The sequence below is a fragment of the Aspergillus ibericus genome (assembly GCF_003184845.1).
Source record: "Aspergillus ibericus CBS 121593 unplaced genomic scaffold BO80scaffold_23, whole genome shotgun sequence".
NCBI lineage: Eukaryota > Fungi > Ascomycota > Eurotiomycetes > Eurotiales > Aspergillaceae > Aspergillus > Aspergillus ibericus.
Window position 1 is genome coordinate 190,372 of NW_020292121.1, and position 19,166 is coordinate 209,537.

Consider the following 19,166-nt stretch of genomic DNA (forward strand, 5'->3'; position numbering starts at 1 on the left):
CTGCAGGTTCTGCGGTCCTTCACTGCAGCTCTTCCCTCTAGCAAGGCATCTTCCCCTCCCCTAAATCGCAGCTGTGAGCGGACTGCGTTTACATGTCCCTGCATGCCATTACCAAGACTTGATGCCTTGTTGTTTTTCTTTTGATCATGATACCATCCATTTACAGCTACATACCCCGATCATAGCATATATAGATACTCGATAATTTAATGCATAATCGACGCTCGCGAGTTGATCTAGTCTGGGAATTTATTCCGAGTCAACCATCGGTGGTAGGCTTGTATAAGTGGATACCGTCAGTCGAGATCCCTTGCTGTTGGTCGGGGCTACGAAGCATTCTAGTACTAATACTATGTAGTAGTACGGAGATGGTGCGGGCCTGTCGTTGGTTCCGCCCGACCCTCGCTCCCCCCACTCCTTACCAAGTACTCTTCTAGGAGTTCGACGAGTTCCCTCCATCCCGGCCCATTACTTGGTCATTGACATTCATTCTTGCCTTGGGTTTTGGAACCCTGCCCTGAAGGACTCGCCCGGATCGTCTTATATATACCCGGCTTTGTACAGCGGTTGTAGGTTGCCTGCTCGCCCAATGTCCAGCCATTCTTGGTATTGGAGCTGCACCTATGACCTGTCGGCTCAACCAGCCTACTCTTGAACACCCTGATTGACTCGCAAACCGATCGACCGAGTGTGATCGTTTTCACAGCTCTGTGAGAGTATCCGGTGAAAATACTCTTGTATTGCGTCCTTGTCATCGATAAACGTGTCCCCTGTCGAAGATGCTTTCGCAGCGGCGCATTAAGCTTCTGGCCATCGCCGTGCTGGTGATGATCCTCATGGCCTTTTACTATTCGGTATATTCTCCCCTGGCTCGACTTTCTATGCGCATACGATAGCTGATGCAGTGCATGACTTTTTTTTAGAGCGAAGCACGGAGTGTCCAAAATCAACAATTCTATCGGTCAACCGTCGCAGCAATGGAAGCTCGAAAGCAGGCCAAGGAAGCTGGGACCGCAGCAAATATCCCCGCACAAAAAGAACAGACCCGTCCGAAGCCGATTGAGGAAGAGATGAAGCCGGTAATGAACAACGACCGGGAAGAACCAGCCATTCCCAAGGCCAATGACGCGGAAGAAATGGAGGAGATCCCGATTGCGGGTCGCACGAAGATGACGATACCCAAAAACCGAAATGATCTGGAGAAAGAGACGTCGGAACAGCCTCAAGTCCAAGAGCCTGAGAGAGATGATCACGCGACCGCGGTGGCGGAACTGAATGGGATACTGAAACGGGCACCAAGTACGACGCCCATCATCCCTTACGTGTTTGGGACTACTCACCTCATGGGGACACTTGCTGACCGTGTGCCTCCGCATCTAGTTATTATCTTTTCGAAGTCCTACTGCCCGCACAGCGCCCGAGCGAAGTCCATCCTCTTAGAGAAATACTCCATTGTCCCTGCGCCTTTCGTCGTGGAACTGGACCAGCATGAGCTGGGCCGACCACTGCAGACGTTGCTGGGGGAGAATACCGGGCGTCACACGGTCCCGAACGTGTTGGTGAATGGGAAGAGCATTGGAGGAGGGGATGATGTGACAGCCCTCGACCAGAAGGACGAATTGGCGTCAACATTGAAAAGCTTGGGGGGCAAGTGGGTCCAGGAGGTCCGTCGCAAAGAATGAAGCCACTATAGATAGACACCTGGATGTCTATGGCCGGAGTGACTGGGACATTCGGAAGGGGAATCTGGTTTTCCGGCCATCATTCTGGCCATCGGAACCGTGGTTTCTGTTATTGGCATCGAGGGCTGGTCTGATCTCTAATGGGGGGAGTTGGCTCGGAGCAATTGGGATTACATGGAAGATGGGATTCGGTGTGGTTGGATTGTGCTTTCTCAGTACATAGTTGGTTTGACCGGGTGATCTAGTACGTAGTATAATATCTAATCATGCATGTGATTTCTAGGATGGGATATTCCTGCCGCGATGCTGCGAAGAGAGTGATAGTTGTGTATGGAGATAGGAAGAGAAGTACTCCGTATAGTACTTGGGTATGCTGCCAGCCGGGGGGGGGAAGGAACAACGGAGGACAACTCTCCACGGCACGCAACTAGTGAGCCACAAGAAAAAAGAAAAGAAAAGAAAAGACCCGAAGAGAACGATGACGAGTGTTAGATTAGCATCACGCTTTATCATTATACAACAATTATTATCATGCAAACCATGGGCGAAAGCCTCCCAAGCCGGGTCGAGGCTATACCCAAAATGGGCAACCCTAGGCAGACGGGGCTAAACCGGATTGGACCGTAAGCGACGCACAACCCGTGATTTTCGCTCCACCACTCCTCGACTGCGGTTTGCCTTGTCGAATTTCGATCCTTTCGACGACCGACCGCTCGACGATATCGACAATTCCCCCTCGGACACACCACAGCCCACGCAGTCAAGATGCGGTACATTTACTCCGAGGAACGGCTGCCCATCCCCGAGAATGGTGAGCATTCGATTTTCCCCGAGCGTCGTCGCTTTGTTCGCTGGTTTGGAGATCGAGGGGATTTGGATGGAGGGACAGGCACGCATCGAGGACATGGGGATGTAGGGATTGGACCGAGCGATGCGCCCGCCTCAGCTGGCGATCGCTGGGAAGAGAGATGCTTCTGATGCCTGTCCCAGCGAAATTTGACTGCGATTCAGCTTTGGTGATACGACGAGGACTCTGGACTAATTCGAATTTCCTCATACAGTGAAGGTTCACATTCGCTCGCGCATTGTGACCGTTGAGGGACCCCGAGGTATGCAAAATTTTCACCATTGAACACCCTCACAGTTCGAACGAATTCGACCAATTCGTTACTACGAACATCATGGCGCCCATCGCTTAGGCAATGTGCCGGGTTCCCTCGTATCCAGCGACACTAACATGGGTGTTTTCCCTACTGTTCAGGCAAGCTCGTCAAGGACCTCTCCCACATCGCTGTTACCTTCGGCCGCCCCGAGAAGAATGTCATCTCCATTGAGATGCACCACGGTGTCCGCAAGGGAATCGCTTCCCTTCGTACCGTCCGTACCCTCATCAACAACCTGATCATCGGTGTCACCAAGGGCTTCAAGTACAAGATGCGCTACGTCTACGCTCACTTTCCCATCAACGTGAACATTGAGAAGAACTCCGAGACCGGCCTTTACGACGTTGAGATCAGGTATGCCGAACTCACCCATCTGTACGGATCGGAAGCTGGGGCTTGAAGCGGGTTGGAACGGGGATCATCCCTGCTCGGACCTGGGCTTCTTGACCTGTGGTGTCGGGTCAATGCTCTGAGGGAGAAGACTTTTACTGATGGGTATTGCGTCTGAACAGAAACTTCTTGGGTGAGAAGTACGTCCGCCGTGTGACCGCCCAGCCTGGCGTTGAGGTCATCACCTCCCCCAACGTCAAGGATGAGCTCCAGCTCTCCGGTAACTCCCTGGAGGGTGTCTCCCAGAGTGCTGCCGACATCCAGCAGATCTGCAGAGTCCGCAACAAGGATATCCGTAAGGTAAGAAGAACCCTGTGGTCTCCCCTGCTAGTGCGACCGGTGCTGACGCGGGTTGCGCTGAATAGTTCCTTGACGGTCTGTACGTGTCGGAGCGGGGTAACATTGTCGAGGAGTAAACGGCGGTTGTCCGCCTTGGTGGGTAGTGAAGGATGTCTGGAGAATCTCTTTTTCGCCTACTTGCATAGGGAAGCAACGCGGAATTTAAAACCAAAATCATGGAATTCAAATGCCCCTTTACGTGTCCACGGGTCGGGATGACTTTTTTTTCCTCCGCCGGGAGATCGTGGTGTGTAGACAAAAAGAATAACGGTCGGCTATATTTTCTCGAGCAATCCAATATCCTCTTGTCCGTCTTGAACTGCTTCGTCAGAGATGTAGTGTAGGGAATCGGTCGCATTCATCCCATGCAGTTCCTGTGCCTGTTCGGGGAGATTTTGCGGGGAACCGCCGTCGCGATCATGTCATCACCCATCGTCCATCGTCCATCTGCCATCTGCCATCATCGCTCCGTCTCGTCCTTCCCCCTCGCTGTCTCTCTCCCTCTCCCGGCTCCTCGATGTATTGTCTAACCCTTCTCCTTGTTCATCCAACCCCGATATAACTTGAGACAATCTTCCCTGGGTGCGCTGGTGGCTTGCCTGCTGTCCACGGCCTTCTGACTCCGGCGAGCATGTGAATGGCTCTGCCCCTCGCCATGTGCCAACGCTCTCCTTGAACCCACCCATCTAGAAAAAGCCCGGTTTTTCCTCCGTCGCCATGGAGACTTGGGGGACCCTTTGCGGACTATTCGCCGCGGTGCTTAGCATGATGCTCGACGTGGCGTTGTTCTGGAAAGAAGTACGTTGTTCCATGCGGCCAGTAGCTGGATTGGTAGCTAATGCTGCCTGTCGTTCAGCGATTACTCTCCTGGTGGAGATCCAAGTCTCCCCAGAAGCGACTGCAGCATGCTCTGGCTACAGCACGCACCTTTGAGGAATGGGAAGAAGCTGCTTTCGAACTGGATGAGCTCCTCAGCATGGACCTATGGTAAGCTCGCCCAAGACCCTGCGTCGAACCCTCGCCCTTATTTCTGACCATCCGGTGCAGGCGTCAGAATCATACTAGCCGGCATTACGACTACCGGCTAATTGCAGGTAGATTGGAGTCTCTCATGAACGCTCGAGCGGAAGAGGATATCTTGAATCTAGTTAACCTCCTGCGGTCCGGGTTACTTCGCAATCTAGGCAACATCACCTCTCCCAATATGTTTCTGCACGCCTATGCCGGCACCAAACTTCTCATCGATGACTATATCACGCAAGTCGCGCTCTCCATTCAGCAAGTCACGGCCCTTCAGACTGCCCCGATCCACGACAGTGGTTTCACCTCGCAAGCAAAGCTCGAACTTCTGCACGATACCCGGCAGGCGTTCGGCAGAACGACCCTACTTCTACAAGGCGGGTCCATCTTTGGACTGTGTCATCTCGGAGTGGTAAAGGCCCTCCATTTGCGTGGTCTCCTGCCAAGGATAATCACCGGAACAGCGACTGGGGCACTCATCGCGGCCCTGGTGGGCGTTCATACCGAGGATGAACTGCTCACGTTCCTCGACAGCGACGGGATCGATTTGAGCGCCTTCGATCGTCGGCGGAGGATGAAGACGCCTGGCGAAGACAGTTGGTGGCTGCCGTCTGATCTCGAAGACAGTTGGCTGGGGACTCTATTCCGACGGATAAAGCGGTTCATCCAGAAGGGTTATTTCTTCGATGCGGAGGTCTTAGAGGAATGCGTGCGCGCCAATCTTGGCGACCTGACATTTGAAGAAGCTTATGCCCGGTCCAAGCGCATCCTGAATATCACGGTTGCTACATCGAACAAGAATGCGAGCCCGAATCTGTTGAACTACCTGACTGCCCCGAATGTGGTACGTGACGATGCACGCCCTCATCACTCGTGGACTAACAAGGCCCGTAGTTAATCTGGTCTGCCGCTGTAGCTTCCAACGCCTCCAACACCTCGTTCTACCAGCCAGTCACGATATACTGCAAAGATGAAACCGGTTCAATTGTGCCTTGGCCGCATTCTCGGGACGCAACCTTTCAATCCTGGCGTCACGTCCACTACAACGACGGGGAATCACCACTGGCCCGGATTGCCGAGCTATTCAACGTCAATCATTTCATTGTATCGCAGGCGCGACCATACCTGGTCCCGTTCCTGCGGTCGGACTTGAACCTGCTAGACCGGCGCCCAACCGGCCAGTGGAACATCACGCAGACTCTGATGCGTCTCATCATAGCGGAGATCCGCCACCGTCTCCGACAGCTGGATTACCTTGGTCTACTCCCGACCACTCTCGCACGGCTCCTCATTGAGGAGACCATCCCCGGACCCAATCTCACCCTCGTGCCTGATCTCTCCTTGATGGATTTCACCAAACTCTTCCAGAACCCAAACAAAGACAGTCTTGCCCACTGGTCCCTGAAAGGGGAACGGGGCGTCTGGCCCGCCGTGAGCGCGCTAAAAGTGCGCTGCGTCATTGAGATCGAGCTTGACAAGAGCTACCAGATTGTCCGCCGCCGCCGACCCGCAGAGAACGCATCCACCACGCCGCGTCGCGTACCCAACGAGGGACTCCCGCGTCGACGCCGAGGATACAGCATTGACTACGCCAGAGATGCGATGAACTTCTCGGGCAGTTTAGACTGTCAAGATGATTCCAATTATTGAATCATTTATGTTCGTGCGCAGGCTTCTCCTTTCTCTTTCTCTCTTCATGATGCCTAGGTAAGCATATATAGCTTGGATTATCACATCACCAAACAGGGAAACCCCTGCCCCTTAGTACTCCCTCTCCGCAGTTCCCATTATGTATCCATTATAGTCAACGGTTCTCATACTCTCATAAATGTCATACAGGACTATGCGCCACCTGCCCACCTGAGGTATATCCCTGCGATCTAATATAACCAAGACGTGTGTATCAATGAACTAGTCCGTCTTCATTAACCCAGTATGGATCCAACTAGTGAACATAGCTGCAGAAGCATCATATACTCCGTACATGATCTGGCTCTCAACACTAGATGAATGAAGGAACGAATGAATGAACGAATGAGCTACCAACCAATCAACAAGCACTACAGGCCCTCTGGGGTAGAAGTCTAATTTAAGCCACTTGCTCAAGCTACTAGATAGGTAGTACCCAGCACGGGGAACTACCGACTATCTAGGTTACTATTTTCCCCTCCCCCTTGTACCTGACAGATCACCTGTCGAATGAGCTTATTGCTCTGATCTTACTATCAACGTACTCTCTCCCTCTCTCTTCCTTTCTGCCTTAGCGGCCCTACAATCAATAAAATATTCAAGAGATTTCAAGGAAACGTGATTCTATACTTTTAGAACCAGAATGATCTGGTAGGCATATCTGCACTTATTCTATCGGAGATTGATTAAGATTACTGTAATGATCTAGCACACAGTAACTACGAGATTTGGGTGGAGTCATTAGAAGCTTAGCAAGAGGAAGTTTCTACTGGGTCTTCGAAGTATGGGGCCTTATATCCAGACCAGAATCTCGATGATTTTTGTTTACTGATGAGAGTAAAGATCGTGGGGATAATAAAGTGGTGGTTGTTGATCTTGAGAAGGTTGAGTTCCCTGATCGGTTTCATACTTGTCAGTATCCTATGAACTAGGAGGGAGCAGGATTTTGAATTTCAGATCGAGATACTAGAATCTCGGGCACGAATCATCTCTACGCGAGTTATGGCTATCTTGATCTGATGACAGGGTTTTACTCAGCGAGTGAGATACCTTAATGCCTGCGATCTATCAAGAGGGGTTGGGAGGCTTGCTTCCACTGCAGCTTGAGCAAGAGAGGTAGAGAATCTTGCATCATGTGAATACACGAGAAAAGAAACCCCAAATTTATCTTCCGAGTCGGATAGTTCACTACGATACGTAATACTAGGCAGGGAAGTATAACATGTTCCTTGCTTGAGCGAATCATGAGCTTGGTAATAGGGTGTTCATCTCCTAAATGTCACTTTTAAGTAGTCCGTTGTTTTTGCAACCCGAATGAGTTGGCAGGACAGCTGTACATTAGATAGCAATCATGTTTGTTCGTCATTCCGCTTCGAATGATGGCCTGTATAGATAAGAAAATCCTATATCGTCTAGACTGCAGATACTCACAGCACTAGCACTTGGTCTGGTGCGGACCAACACACATCAATTCCCTACAACTGGGCAGATCTGGAAGCCACGAACGGTCGTATATATCACAACATGTCACGAGAGCTCAATGGCCTCCGGCGGACCCTTGAAGGCTGCAACGGGGTTAGCAATCAGAGATGCCAAAGCCTTTGTGAGGGATGCGATAGACGTACATTTCCGCGCATACACAGCGTACCAGAACGCCGAGATGACCATGAACCCGACGAAGACAACAGAGCCGTAGTTCATAGAGACCCGATCGACTGGTAATGAGGTTGGCATGCTGAAAAGAACCAGCTCGAAAGCGATCCAGCATAAGGCGATGATATTGACGATCGGCCCGAGGATGGGGCCACAGGTCCATGGCGCACGGGATACCTCGCGGCGGCCGTTCAGAAGACTCAAGGAAATGGGGATTGCGTAGGAGGCCGCCAGGGCGATGACACCGACGGAGACAAAGGCTGTGAAGGCGCTGCTGCTGCCGAGGTTGATGAGTCCGAGGAGCATCTGGATGACGGTCCCAAAGGCCAACGACCAGACGGGTACGCCGAGGCCTGGGTGAACGCGCGACCATAGTCGTGAGAGAGGAATGGCATCATCTCGAGCAATCGCCCAGGTGGCTCGTGAGGCGGCGACGGTAATACTGATGCTGGCGAAGAAAGTGATCATCAGTACGAGGATGGTGAGGGCAAGGCCGCCGCCGGGGCTGCCCATCACCACATGGAAAATGTATGGAAGCGCCTGGCCAACGGGGGCCTGGACGATATCCGCCATGGGGGGAAGGGTGAAGCAGATGGGGAGGATGAAAAATAGACCAGCGATGCCGCCCACGGGGACACAGAGACTGATCGCCTGTGGAACCTTCACGGCCGGCTTGCTGCATTCCTCCGCCATGGACGAAATCATGCCCACGGCCGAGAAGGTGTAGGCAGCCGGGAGAAGTCCGATAAAGAAGGTGAAGCCCGACCAGCCCGAGAAGCTCGAGTCGTAGTGGCCCAAGGCGTAGGCAGCACTGTGCCGGCCCGCGCCGGCCTTGACGGAGAGGGCGATGAGGATGACCAGGATCGTCAGCAGCGTCCAGGTGGCGCAGACAATATCCACCTGGGGGAGGTATCGGTTAGCGAACGTGCAGATGCAGAAGGCGCCCAGGCAGATGGCGTAGAAGATCAGCAGCAGCTGCCAGTCCGCGATCGTCCAGCCGGGATGGAACATGGAGATCGAGGCCGAGACCATGGACGCGAACCCGAAATTGACGGACAGGGTGATGGTCCAGTTGCCCACCACCCAGACCCAGCCGGTGACAAAGGACACGGCGGCTTTGGAGCTGCCGGCGATTTGGAAAGACCAGTAATAGGGCCCGGCCGAGGTGGGATAGCGGGACACCAGCTCGGCCAGCGAGAGGGCGATGCACTCGCATAAGACGCCAACCACGAGCCAGCCGACAAAGATGGACAATGGGCCTCCGCCGTAGATGGCGCTGAGCAGAGGGCCCCCTTCCCCAAAGGGGATCGCGGCAATGGCCAGCGTCTGGAACAGGAGAGTGATGACCGAGCGGTTGCGACGCAGCTCCGGCTTGTATCCCAAAGCCTCGAGTCCTTCCAGCTCGTGTACGTCCCCCGGTTGGGATGCCTGTGTGACCTTGGCCGGCGTGGTGGTGCGAGGCGCCGCCAGCCCGTCATTCACGACCGTGTCCATGGGAAAAATCGGCCCCGGGTAGCAAGTGTTGATGAGAAAAGACCCAACCGAAGCGGGGACGGGGCAAGACCCGAAGAGAGTGGCATTCGTCTGCGGGATATACATGCCCAGGCCTGTTGCCCCTGGGTTCCATGCCCGTATTCGGTCACACACCCTTGCAGGCCCGAATGGGAGGTGACATTGGCGATGTGACACAACAGACAATAGTATACGAGGCCATTAGTGGCGATCGGGCATCGTGTCCCTGCACGCTGGGTGAGCGCCCTTGCATCATGCTTCATGCTAGATAAGGGCCGGAACGGGCTATGGCGGCCGAGAGTCGAGACACGCCTTGATCCGTTGAAAGCTCGATCTCAAGTGGCGTAGGATGATCGTGTTTGCGGCCCGATAAGATCCTGCAACAATGCATACAGGAGAGACAACGAAAGCAGTAAGAGGAAGCAAGGCAAACCATCACGTCAAGCTTGACAAGCGCCAACTGAGCCAATCAACATGATTTGCAAGCTAGGAGACGAAGAAATGAGATGATGAAAGGGATAATTGCAGTAGGGAATCCAGATAACAGATTGTATATAACACGCACATCATGGAAATATCCTACACATCCACGAAACTATGCCCGCAGATCCAAACTAACCAGACTGGCTGAGTCTCTCCTAGATTTTGGACCATGCCAAGAAGATTACTATGAGCTCTATCAATACAACCAATGCATCCCGTTGCCGTCAATTACGGGACCGCGCTGTGAGGACGCGCCGACTGACGAGAGGGAGGACGAAGGGACCGAGGCCGGAGGGAACGGGCGCGTGAATGGGGGCGAGAATCGGCTTCCGAAGGCACATAAGCCAAAGCAGGAACTGCGCCGGAGTTTAGTGAACGAGCATCCAGGAGAGATGTAAAGAACTTACTGCTGAATGCATAGCCATCAGTCGCCGCCTCTCGATCTTGGGGGTTGATTTCCACCCGGATGGTCACGTCCAAGCCTCCTGGCATGCCACTGCTGCTGCTGAATCCATCGGCGGCCGGATGGCTCGAGCCGGCATTCGCCTCGCCTTTGTGGAGTGGGGAGTGTCCGTCCATGGGAAGGGGGAATGCCGCAGGATCCTCCTGCGCCGCGGAGGCGTTGCCGTTGGACATGGGCAGGCCGATCTCGGTGATACAGGCATAGTTTCGCGACGGCATGGTCACCTTGTTCCAGGCAGCACTCTTCTCCTGCCCACCTGGCTGGCGGTCGAAGAAGTCCATCAGTGTCTCATCGGTAGATGAGTCCATGTGATGGAGCTTGTTTCGCCGCGCGAGGAGGTTTGCGACGGCCTTCGGCGGCGGCTTGTTGGTGATCGCACTGCTAATGACGTTGACCATGTATCGCGGGTCGTGCTCGCTGTGAATGCGAAGGCTGGGATTCGAATAGAACCGCCCGATGGCGGCCAGGTGCACGTCTCCACCTAGGATCGTCACGCGCACCGAATGGGTCTTGGAAAAGTCCTGGAGACGCTGGATGAAGATCCGCCGTTCCTTCTTGTGCTGGCGAGCTGTGTAGTGGTCGTCCAGGTCGTCCAACAGATCCACCTGGCCGTCAAACTGGTTGAACAACCCACCGGCGAAACCAAACCGTTTGTTGAGCAGGCGGATGGGGGCGATGATGGGAGAGCTGAGGATGTTCTCGAGCCACGCCAGGCGGGGATAGGCGATTGGAACACCCAGGAGCACAATCAGGTGTTTGATATCCCCGTTTGCCGCGGCCACTTCGCTCTGCAGCCGAGAGAAGATAAGGTCGTATGTGTCTGGATAGTTCACCTGGTGACGGGTACGCTCGGTACGAGCATCAACGCCGATGAAGGCCATCCGCTTGCCGAGACGCATGTAGAGGTTCCTGCTCCTCTCTTCCACATAGGGCCCAGGGCGCTTACCGATGATCCAGCTATCGTCTTCCTTTTGTTCCTCCAGGACAAACGTGTTCTCCAGCTGGCGCGGATCTGCGCCTGCGGTTCCGTTGACGGCCTGCATTGTCTGGGGAGCATCTGTGGTGTAGGTCGACTTTGGGGGCGCAATGTGATGCTGGAAGAGGCAGTAGTACTTGAAGGCCACGCCGCCAAGGCCCCGGAACACGGAGCAGCGCATGAAGTGGTCGGTGTAGGAACCAAAGCCATCGATGATATCATGATCGTCCCAGATATTGATCTGGGGAATCCGGCCGTTTGCTGCCTTGAATGGGTCGGTCGAGTACCAGCGGATATAATTAGCGTAGTAGTATTCGTCACAGCGAGCGCGCAGGTTGTTGTCAAAATCATGCGCGCGCCTTGTGTGAGGATTGGAGATGGAAGTCCACTCCTTTAGCGGTCCGTCCACTCGGATGCCGTCGTTGTAAAGTTGATCACCGCCACCGATCATGGCATGGAAGGGTTTCTGCGCATGTACTCGCAAAACGTCCTTCCACAGATTAGGTCCAACCCATGCGTTCATGTCGGTGCCGACGGAAAAGCCGTTGCAGGAGTGGAACATGAGGCGCATGGATTGGTTCACGGAAGGCACGACAAAGTCCCACGGCGAGTGGACCTCGCTGCCCTCCGCATATTGAAGCCCGGGAATGGAGTATTCCCAGCGCGCTTCATACCTCTCGAGGGGGAGAGCGAGGGAGAAACGCCAGAAGGCTTTCTGGGGATCTTCGTATAAACGAACACCGTCAACGGCGACAGCCGCGTCGCCAGAACGGGCCCCATTTGCGGCGACATGACCTTCGACAGGACCGGCCTGGCGCAGCAGCAGCCGTGGCTGGCTCTGTCCAGGTTGAGTAACGATCAAGACGCTTCCCCGCCAGATGGAGGAGGTTGGGTTCACATCCATGTTCTTGAAATTGATGAGAGGGCCGCAGATCACGTCCACCCGCGCATTGAGGTTGGACGCCTGGCCGTTTGTGACCGCAGCCGGTGCATTTTCTAGAGGAGTCAGTCACAAATTCCCAAGTAGATAACGTCCGTAATGGAGCCGAGGGGATGTCGGGTTGAGGGAGGAAGAGACGGGAGGGGAGGGGGGGGGTGCAAAGTGCAAAAACAGAGGTGCGACTTACCAAAATGAACCATGCTGGAGAGAGGGAGAGGTGAGAGACGAGAGGTGAGAGATGAGAGATGAGGTCACGGGCAGCCGCAATGGCAGGGAATTAAGAGGAGGTGCAACCACCAATTTACCGGAGCAGGAAGGGAATACGGAGATTATTCAGAATAAAGGGGAAAATCATACAAACATAACAAAACCAGATAAGAAAATGGGGAAGAGATGTCGACAGTTGAAAAGCACAGGAAATAGAGACAGGTGCAAAGGGTATCAAACAACAGCCACAACGAAGAACCAGGCAGGGAGACCGGCAAGGGAAGGAAGGAGGGAGTTGTTGGGAAGGAGCGACGGGATACAGCCAATGATTATAACAGGAGGAGCAACCGCGAAAGGAAAGACGGCTTGGAGGTGCACCTAGAGAGAGGGATGGAGCGAGACGAGACTATGGCAGGCTCCAACGATAGGGACAAACAGGGTCAAGCGACGGTCGCACGGAGAACGGAAGATCGGACCACGTCCAGAGGGAGGGGAGGAGTAGGGCTGCAGGGCTGAGCGGGAGAAGAAAGAGAGAGAGAGAGAGAATGTGTGTGATGAACGACCAGAAAGGTGGAAATGACCAGGCTGGGCCTGCATGCATGTAGATACTAAGAGTCCTTGTCGCGCTCGAGGTACATACACGGGCGATGACTAGTGACGGCTAGTGCCCTCAGGTACCTCACCAAAATCAAAATCAAAATGCTCTTACTAGTAGTTCCTCAAGTAAGTCAGCGCCCACCCATCCAATCATGGGGGCCCTCCACACAGCAATTTCTAATGATGGCTCCAATTCTCCGACAACTTAGCGATCTTGGCAGCAGCCCTCAGGGGGTCAGTAGTATTCAGTATTCGTATTGGTAGGTATTATAAGGACGTACTCCATAGGACCATAAGTAGGCCAGGATTCCAGATTCTCAGTTGACCCGAGGACACCCGCCCATCCCTCTTTCCCTTGGCTCATCTCATGAGCCGCCTCTTCATTGGACAGGAGCCGGGCCGGCTGATGATGCCCAGAGATAACGGGGCGCTTGAACTCCCAGCCTTGGCCAATAACCGATGGCCGGAAGGCCCAGTGGGGGCATCCATGGCTTCAGCTCCACAGCCGAGCCACAGGCAGCCACACGAGCATTGCGGCTAGCCCCGATTGGTGGGAGGCGGTGCAGCGTCCTGTGGCTGACTGGCTGACGGGTGGGCTTGGCGGTGGATTGCAATCATCCGACGTGGTTCATCAGAGATGAGGATTATGATGATGCTGAATGCATTGTCATCCCCGTTGGCATGTTGTGACTCGCTCGATGGATGCTGGTGGATCTGTCTTTGTATGTAGAATGGTAGATGCAGTACTGATCGAGTAAACACGGATGAATGGATGGATGGATGGATGGATGGATGGAGTAACCATGTCGTACTACTACTCCTCCGTACTACCTTCCACAGGAGGCAACTGGATGTGTTCATCCACGTGATATAGTCGTACTACTCACCGGGACTATCACCAGCCATGGTTCCTGAGTTGATCATGGAAGTAATATCATGTGATCTTTGGGCCACTGACTAAGATTGGACATCAGATAGTTAAGATTGTTACTAGATACATACCATTGCTCGTTCCCCTGCATTCCACATTATCGACCTTGTCTCTTCAAGAACCCCTTCCCCCGTCTTCATCTTTTATCTTTTCCCTTCCCCTTTGCTTTTAGGTCTTCCTCGGATAGCCCAAGTTTTCTCAAAGCCTGTGTTTGCTGACCCAAGACTCATACACCCGTCAAGAGATCAAGAGGCCAAGCTCCTACCCCAATGGCACCGTGCAGCAAATCCCTGATCAAGAGCGAACAAAAGAGATTAAGCGGCAGGTAACCAGACACGGCTCCTGCCATGTAAAGAAAGGTAACCCGACTCCAACAATACACCAGGATAGTTCACCAGATCGTTTCAAACAGATCCCAAACCCCCACACCCAGAAAGGTTGTGGAGGAGAATGTAGGTTTCATCGCTTCCAACGTATGCTGTAAGAGCCAACCAGCCAATTTAGCCCCAGCAATCAAAGTTGAAGCTAGGAAGGCGTGCCTGTTCAACAGGTACGAGACTTAACTTGTCGTTCTCATGAGTCATCGATAGTGAAGCCATAGCTTCGTCCAGGGCGCGTTACACCATACTATGTTTCATTTCTGTCAAAATCGTCCCCAATTGTCCACGAATGCTGAAATTGTCGAGCTCTGGATGTGCCTGCCACAGGTCTGACATCCGCCGTAGGAGCACCGGCACCGGGTCTTCGAGGTATTCAGAAGCCTCAAGGAAGTTGTTGTCTTCCACCGATGAGGAAAGAATTCCCGGAGACGTAGCAATCCAGCCATTTTGCGGTTGAGCTCCATCTGGGAGAGGCGAAGCCGTCCGTGGGGTTCTAGGAGAAGGCAGCATGCTCGAAGTCAGTGCTAATTTCGACCTTTCGACGATTTCTCTGAACGTGGCCCCGGGAGACACAGGGATGGTGCCTTTCTTAGGCCTGATAAAGACATCCTGCAGGCTCTGCTCGCGACACTCCTTTCGTCGCCCTTCATATTGCCGCCGCAGTCGGTTGGCAGTGTCCAGGCCGGGTGCACGCCCCTTGTCCTCTTTCAAGTCATCGTTCGTAGGCATGCGGAGAGCCATCAGTCGGTCAATGTACCGGTTCTTGATTTTCTCGCATTTTTCCTGCTCTTCAGTGTAGCCCTTCCGGACGCGCTCCCAGAACCTGGCGGAGGCGCACGCCAGGATTCCACGGCACTCTTTCTCGTACCGGTGGAAGTCCTGAATGAGATTCTCGGTCCCGGACACATACCGCCGTATCAGTGGCTCTGCCATATCCAGGATCCACTGACAGAAGCCGATGACAATGACAAGCTCCATGCCAGGATCCTCGCTGGCTTCTGCAACCTCCCAGCTACCTGCGACATACTTGCCCTTGCTCAGGATGCCCACGCCCGGATCCAGCTGACAGTCGTCGATGCACTCTCTGAGAATATCACGCAAGGCCTTGATTTGCACCTCGTACCGGTTGAAGCCCTCATTCCACACGCACCAGACATCGTCAAGGTACTCCGGGAACCAGCCGAACTGGCGGACGAACAGATTCCCGGTGTCGAAATCGAAGCCCAAGATATAAGCCTCCATGGTGGGAGAAGCCGGGTTTCTAATAACCGGCAAGCAGTTGAACAGCATGATGGGATCCCCATCTTGGCCGATACCGTTTGGGTAATACGTTCGGGGGTCCGATAGCTGATCGTAAAGACAAGGACGGCATTCCTCACCATCAAACAGGAGCATGCTGTTGCGTCTCATGTGATCATCCATGCCTCTCTCGTTATGGGCGAGATACAAGTGGTAGTCGATCTTGTTCAATCCAAACCAGGTCAGGACATAAGCTGCAGGCTCGACATCTCGGCATTCGTCGACATCTGGACCGGCATCTGAGATTTCATCGATAGATGTTCCGTGAGAATCGCCGGATGCTGCAGACGCCGTTTCGAGATCTTCAACATCATGCCTGGTCGGTTCTACCACGTCTGCCCGGGCCAGACTCGCGCTATGATCCAAGGCCGTATCATCGGAGAGGGTCGGGTCAAACTCACTGAGATATGAAGCAGGACTGTCGGGCTCGAGCTCCTGTTGATCGAATTCGGATCCTTTGCAGCTCTTCACCAATTTTAAGATGAGGGAGACGGGCTCAGCCTCAGGGTCAACAAGGAGGGTAGCTGGCATGTCGACCCAGATAAGCAAAGGGATCGAAGTATGCGAGCACCGGTTGTCCGACAGTCACGACCGCAGTCACGAATGATAAAATCCAAAGGTGGTCTGCAGGATATTAAGGGATGAGGGTGTCCGCAGGAGCAACGCAGAGTCAGATATCGAGAATCTGAATTGGAAGCAAGACCGCCGAAGAGGAGAAGACTGAAGAGCAGGCAGCGAAGATAAATGAAAGGATCTGAGATCCTGGCGAAAGGAACAGAGGGTGGGGGGCCAAGGAGGGCTCATCGTAACACCCGGAGGCGTGAGCGAGGTGGCATTCACTGGCGTGCTCGACGCTGCCTTGTCTACCGACAGCAACACATGAGTCCCGGATGGGAATTAGGCCTGTGATGTCATACGGTCGCCCTATTGGGATTCATGGATACGTAGTGGAAGGGAGAGAAGATATCTATACAATATATGCTTCCGGGGGGTGGAAACTAAAAATACAGAGCCAGCCCAGTCAAGCCATACTCGGCCCCGGTCCCAAGCATGAGGCGATGGTTCAATTCTTCAAGGACTTCCACAAGAACCAATGATTCGTCTGTCCGGGAGTTCTCTGGCCATCCTCTCCCTTCTTCCGGTATAAGGCCCAGGCAAGGCCCGTCAAGTATCCGCCCATGTGCCCCCAATGGTCGAGTGCGGGTGGGCTGCGGAGTCGGCGTCGCAGGGCCAGAGACAGGATTTCGAGCGAGACCAACGTGGTGACAATGGCCCATCCGGGGACAGAGAGCGCATCCTTCCACCCATCGGGGAGGAAGGAGGCGTGAAGGGTATCACTATTCGACGGTTAGTGAGCCGGGTACAGGATGAAGTCGACCGCGAGGGAGGGGGGTTTCGTACTTTGCGTGAAGCGTGCAGTACGCCGCGACGAGGCCGGAGACGGCTCCACTGGCACCAAGACTGGTGACGGTCCATTGGGCTCGGAGGCAGTGGATGGCCACGGTTGTGAAAGAGCCGACCACGCCCGAGGCGATGAAGAGAGAAAGGAATTCGCCTCGGCCGATTTCATCGTGGACTGCGTGAGGAGGATGCTAGTCAGTGTGGAGCCCGGGGAGAACATGATCGACTAGTTTGGGGCATACTCACAACGGGGCGCGAGTAACCCGAGACACAGCATGTTCAAGAACAAATGCATGGGGGACTGATGGCTGAAAATGCTGCCGACGAGTCTCAAGGGGGGGTTAGGGTTGGCGACGACGTTGATTAGATAGCGGTTGAAGAGTCTCCAGGCTGGGGGGAACCACCACAGAGCAAAGATCCCGACATTGATGCCTATGATGGCCATGGTCGTTGCGGCGGATCGAGGAATATTGGGCCACATCCGATCAGCGTTCGCGGGAGGCTCATAGTACTGGGCGAAGGCATAGCAAAGACCCAGGGTCAGGAACACAAATGCAAGCGAGGGCAGAAGCCGGCGACTCTATCCAGGATGCTGTTAGCCCAACGCACTCCACCAGAGGCCGGAGAACTCACCATGGTGAGCGTCTTGATATCCAAGTCCAGGTCCTGAGCAGCCAAGTAGTTTCTCTGGACCCATGCGAGAGCAGGGCGCTGCTGGGGGTCCGCAAGTTGCCGATCTGCACGTATCCAGTCGATCAGCACAAGCCCGCGGCAGATTGGGGGCTCGCTATCTCTCACCTTTCGGGGCAATTTCCATGGCAGTCTTTTCGTCCACATTCTGGAGGGCCAGACTATTGGTCTCCAACGAGCGCCTGAACCGCTCGTCGTGGTACTGCCCCCCTTGCAGCCATTCCTGTCGTTTCCTTTCCTGCTCGGCCAAGAGCCGTGCCTCGTTCTTCTCGCGGTACTCTTCCAGGACACTCCGGCCGGACGGATCATTGGACTGGCCCAGCTCGGCCCCGTAAGAACCACTCTGCGGCTGATACCGATCCATGTCCATCGCTTCCTCTTCATCCATCTCGCGATCGAGCCGGGCCATAATTGCAGCATCCTCATCCACCGGATACTTCGTGCGGAGGTAATTCAGCGCTGCCTCGATACTGCGTGGGTGTATGGAGCGGACGATATCGGCGGGGAGGTTTAGATCGAGGGTGCCTTGGAGACGCCGGCCTTGTAGAACGGCCAAGAGCCGGTTCCCCATCGCCGGGGGGATCTTGGACCTGGCTCCAAAGATGGTTTTGAGTTCAGCGGCGGAGAAAGGTTGAGAGCGAGGATTGACGCCATGTTCCACTGGGGGTGCTTGACTGGAGCAAAGGGAACTGGAGCTGTGGAATGAGCGGACGGAGGTCGAAAGGGGGGCGGGGGTAGGTCTGGCAGAGCGAGGCGCAAAAGGCAGCGGGCTTGACCAGGAGCCCAGCAAGCACCTGGAGATGCTATCCAGACGCCATGGGAGAGCAGGAGGTGCGGAGAGACGCGGGGCGGAGCGCAGCGGTGATGGAGTGACGGGGGAAAGCCAGCGCGAGGCTTGAAGCCCCGGGCAAGGAATGCGCCAGGCTACGCCGAACGCATTGCTCATCTCCTGCAACGGGGGGGTTGGGGAACCCTGCTACCCTGGCAATGACGGAGAATCAAGTTGCGATACAAAGCACCGGACGGCGGAGGACCTCCGGGATTTTCTCCGCCTGCCGAGACTTGCTCCGGTAGTTGTAATTGTTCCCCAGAGGCCGATGAAGTCCTGGCGCTGCTTCGGAGGATTCAATCCTCGAAAGGTTGAGATATCGACGGATAATTGATTCGGACTCGGTCGCTGCCACACGAGGGCCATGATTCTTCATTCAGGCCAGCATCCAGGAACCAAGTCGACCATAGCCTCAGGCACGTGGAGGGCCGTCACGTGGAGATACGCCGTGCTTGCGCCGATAAGCCGCGACCCTCGAAGATGCCATCATCATTCGAACGCCATTCATCCCACATCTCCGCT

General features: G+C 54.4%; 7 protein-coding genes across 7 annotated transcripts; 3 read left to right on the forward strand and 4 right to left on the reverse strand.

Annotated features, from left to right (window-relative positions):
- The first annotated feature begins 401 nt into the window (after window positions 1-401).
- BO80DRAFT_408445 (glutaredoxin) lies at window positions 402-2,085 on the forward strand. The gene is made up of 3 exons (XM_025717847.1): window positions 402-854; window positions 924-1,299; window positions 1,381-2,085. The coding sequence occupies exons 1-3, from the start codon at window positions 780-782 to the stop codon at window positions 1,680-1,682; spliced, it is 753 nt and encodes a 250-aa protein (XP_025574582.1). The 5' UTR covers window positions 402-779; the 3' UTR covers window positions 1,683-2,085.
- A 362-nt stretch (window positions 2,086-2,447) lies between these two features.
- On the forward strand, window positions 2,448-3,651 carry BO80DRAFT_357297 (60S ribosomal protein uL6; the record flags this gene model as incomplete). The annotated part of the gene is made up of 5 exons (XM_025715832.1): window positions 2,448-2,493; window positions 2,744-2,791; window positions 2,944-3,199; window positions 3,358-3,535; window positions 3,601-3,651. 5 exons carry the CDS (start codon window positions 2,448-2,450, stop codon window positions 3,649-3,651), a joined length of 579 nt encoding a protein of 192 aa, XP_025574583.1.
- A 640-nt stretch (window positions 3,652-4,291) lies between these two features.
- On the forward strand, window positions 4,292-6,244 carry BO80DRAFT_445651 (triacylglycerol lipase family protein; the record flags this gene model as incomplete). Its single annotated transcript, XM_025721503.1, has 4 exons — window positions 4,292-4,372; window positions 4,431-4,561; window positions 4,622-5,438; window positions 5,489-6,244. 4 exons carry the CDS (start codon window positions 4,292-4,294, stop codon window positions 6,242-6,244), a joined length of 1,785 nt encoding a protein of 594 aa, XP_025574584.1.
- Window positions 6,245-7,810: 1,566 nt separating this feature from the next.
- BO80DRAFT_455806 (putative amino acid permease) lies at window positions 7,811-9,430 on the reverse strand (the record flags this gene model as incomplete). Its single annotated transcript, XM_025722133.1, has 2 exons — window positions 7,811-7,848; window positions 7,909-9,430. The coding sequence occupies 2 exons, from the start codon at window positions 9,428-9,430 to the stop codon at window positions 7,811-7,813; spliced, it is 1,560 nt and encodes a 519-aa protein (XP_025574585.1).
- A 591-nt stretch (window positions 9,431-10,021) lies between these two features.
- Window positions 10,022-12,702, reverse strand: BO80DRAFT_104097 (uncharacterized protein). Its single transcript, XM_025713352.1, has 3 exons — window positions 12,498-12,702; window positions 10,339-12,366; window positions 10,022-10,287 (listed from the first exon to the last, which is right to left on the reverse strand). The coding sequence occupies exons 1-3, from the start codon at window positions 12,508-12,510 to the stop codon at window positions 10,160-10,162; spliced, it is 2,169 nt and encodes a 722-aa protein (XP_025574586.1). The 5' UTR covers window positions 12,511-12,702; the 3' UTR covers window positions 10,022-10,159.
- A 1,798-nt stretch (window positions 12,703-14,500) lies between these two features.
- BO80DRAFT_104228 (uncharacterized protein) lies at window positions 14,501-16,608 on the reverse strand. The gene has a single exon (XM_025713354.1). The coding sequence runs from the start codon at window positions 16,253-16,255 to the stop codon at window positions 14,663-14,665; it is 1,593 nt and encodes a 530-aa protein (XP_025574587.1). The 5' UTR covers window positions 16,256-16,608; the 3' UTR covers window positions 14,501-14,662.
- A 76-nt stretch (window positions 16,609-16,684) lies between these two features.
- On the reverse strand, window positions 16,685-19,164 carry BO80DRAFT_425759 (rhomboid protease PCP1). Its single transcript, XM_025719594.1, has 5 exons — window positions 17,924-19,164; window positions 17,759-17,862; window positions 17,372-17,705; window positions 17,126-17,300; window positions 16,685-17,061 (listed from the first exon to the last, which is right to left on the reverse strand). The coding sequence occupies exons 1-5, from the start codon at window positions 18,759-18,761 to the stop codon at window positions 16,788-16,790; spliced, it is 1,725 nt and encodes a 574-aa protein (XP_025574588.1). The 5' UTR covers window positions 18,762-19,164; the 3' UTR covers window positions 16,685-16,787.
- Window positions 19,165-19,166: the final 2 nt, after the last annotated feature.

Bases quoted from the DNA above. Each gene is read 5' to 3' on its own strand.
- BO80DRAFT_104097 (XM_025713352.1), bottom strand. The intron at 10,288-10,338 runs GTAAGTTCTTTA...ACTCCGGCGCAG, and splicing joins TGATGGCTATGCATTCAGCA to TTCCTGCTTTGGCTTATGTG.
- BO80DRAFT_408445 (XM_025717847.1), top strand. From the start codon at position 780: ATGCTTTCGCAGCGGCGCATTAAGCTTCTGGCCATCGCCGTGCTGGTG. The intron at 855-923 runs GTATATTCTCCC...ACTTTTTTTTAG, and splicing joins TCATGGCCTTTTACTATTCG to AGCGAAGCACGGAGTGTCCA. The intron at 1,300-1,380 runs GTACGACGCCCA...CTCCGCATCTAG, and splicing joins GATACTGAAACGGGCACCAA to TTATTATCTTTTCGAAGTCC.
- BO80DRAFT_425759 (XM_025719594.1), bottom strand. From the start codon at position 18,761: ATGAGCAATGCGTTCGGCGTAGCCTGGCGCATTCCTTGCCCGGGGCTT. The intron at 17,863-17,923 runs GTGAGAGATAGC...GGATACGTGCAG, and splicing joins CATGGAAATTGCCCCGAAAG to ATCGGCAACTTGCGGACCCC. The intron at 17,706-17,758 runs GTGAGTTCTCCG...CATCCTGGATAG, and splicing joins ATATCAAGACGCTCACCATG to AGTCGCCGGCTTCTGCCCTC.
- BO80DRAFT_104228 (XM_025713354.1), bottom strand. From the start codon at position 16,255: ATGCCAGCTACCCTCCTTGTTGACCCTGAGGCTGAGCCCGTCTCCCTC.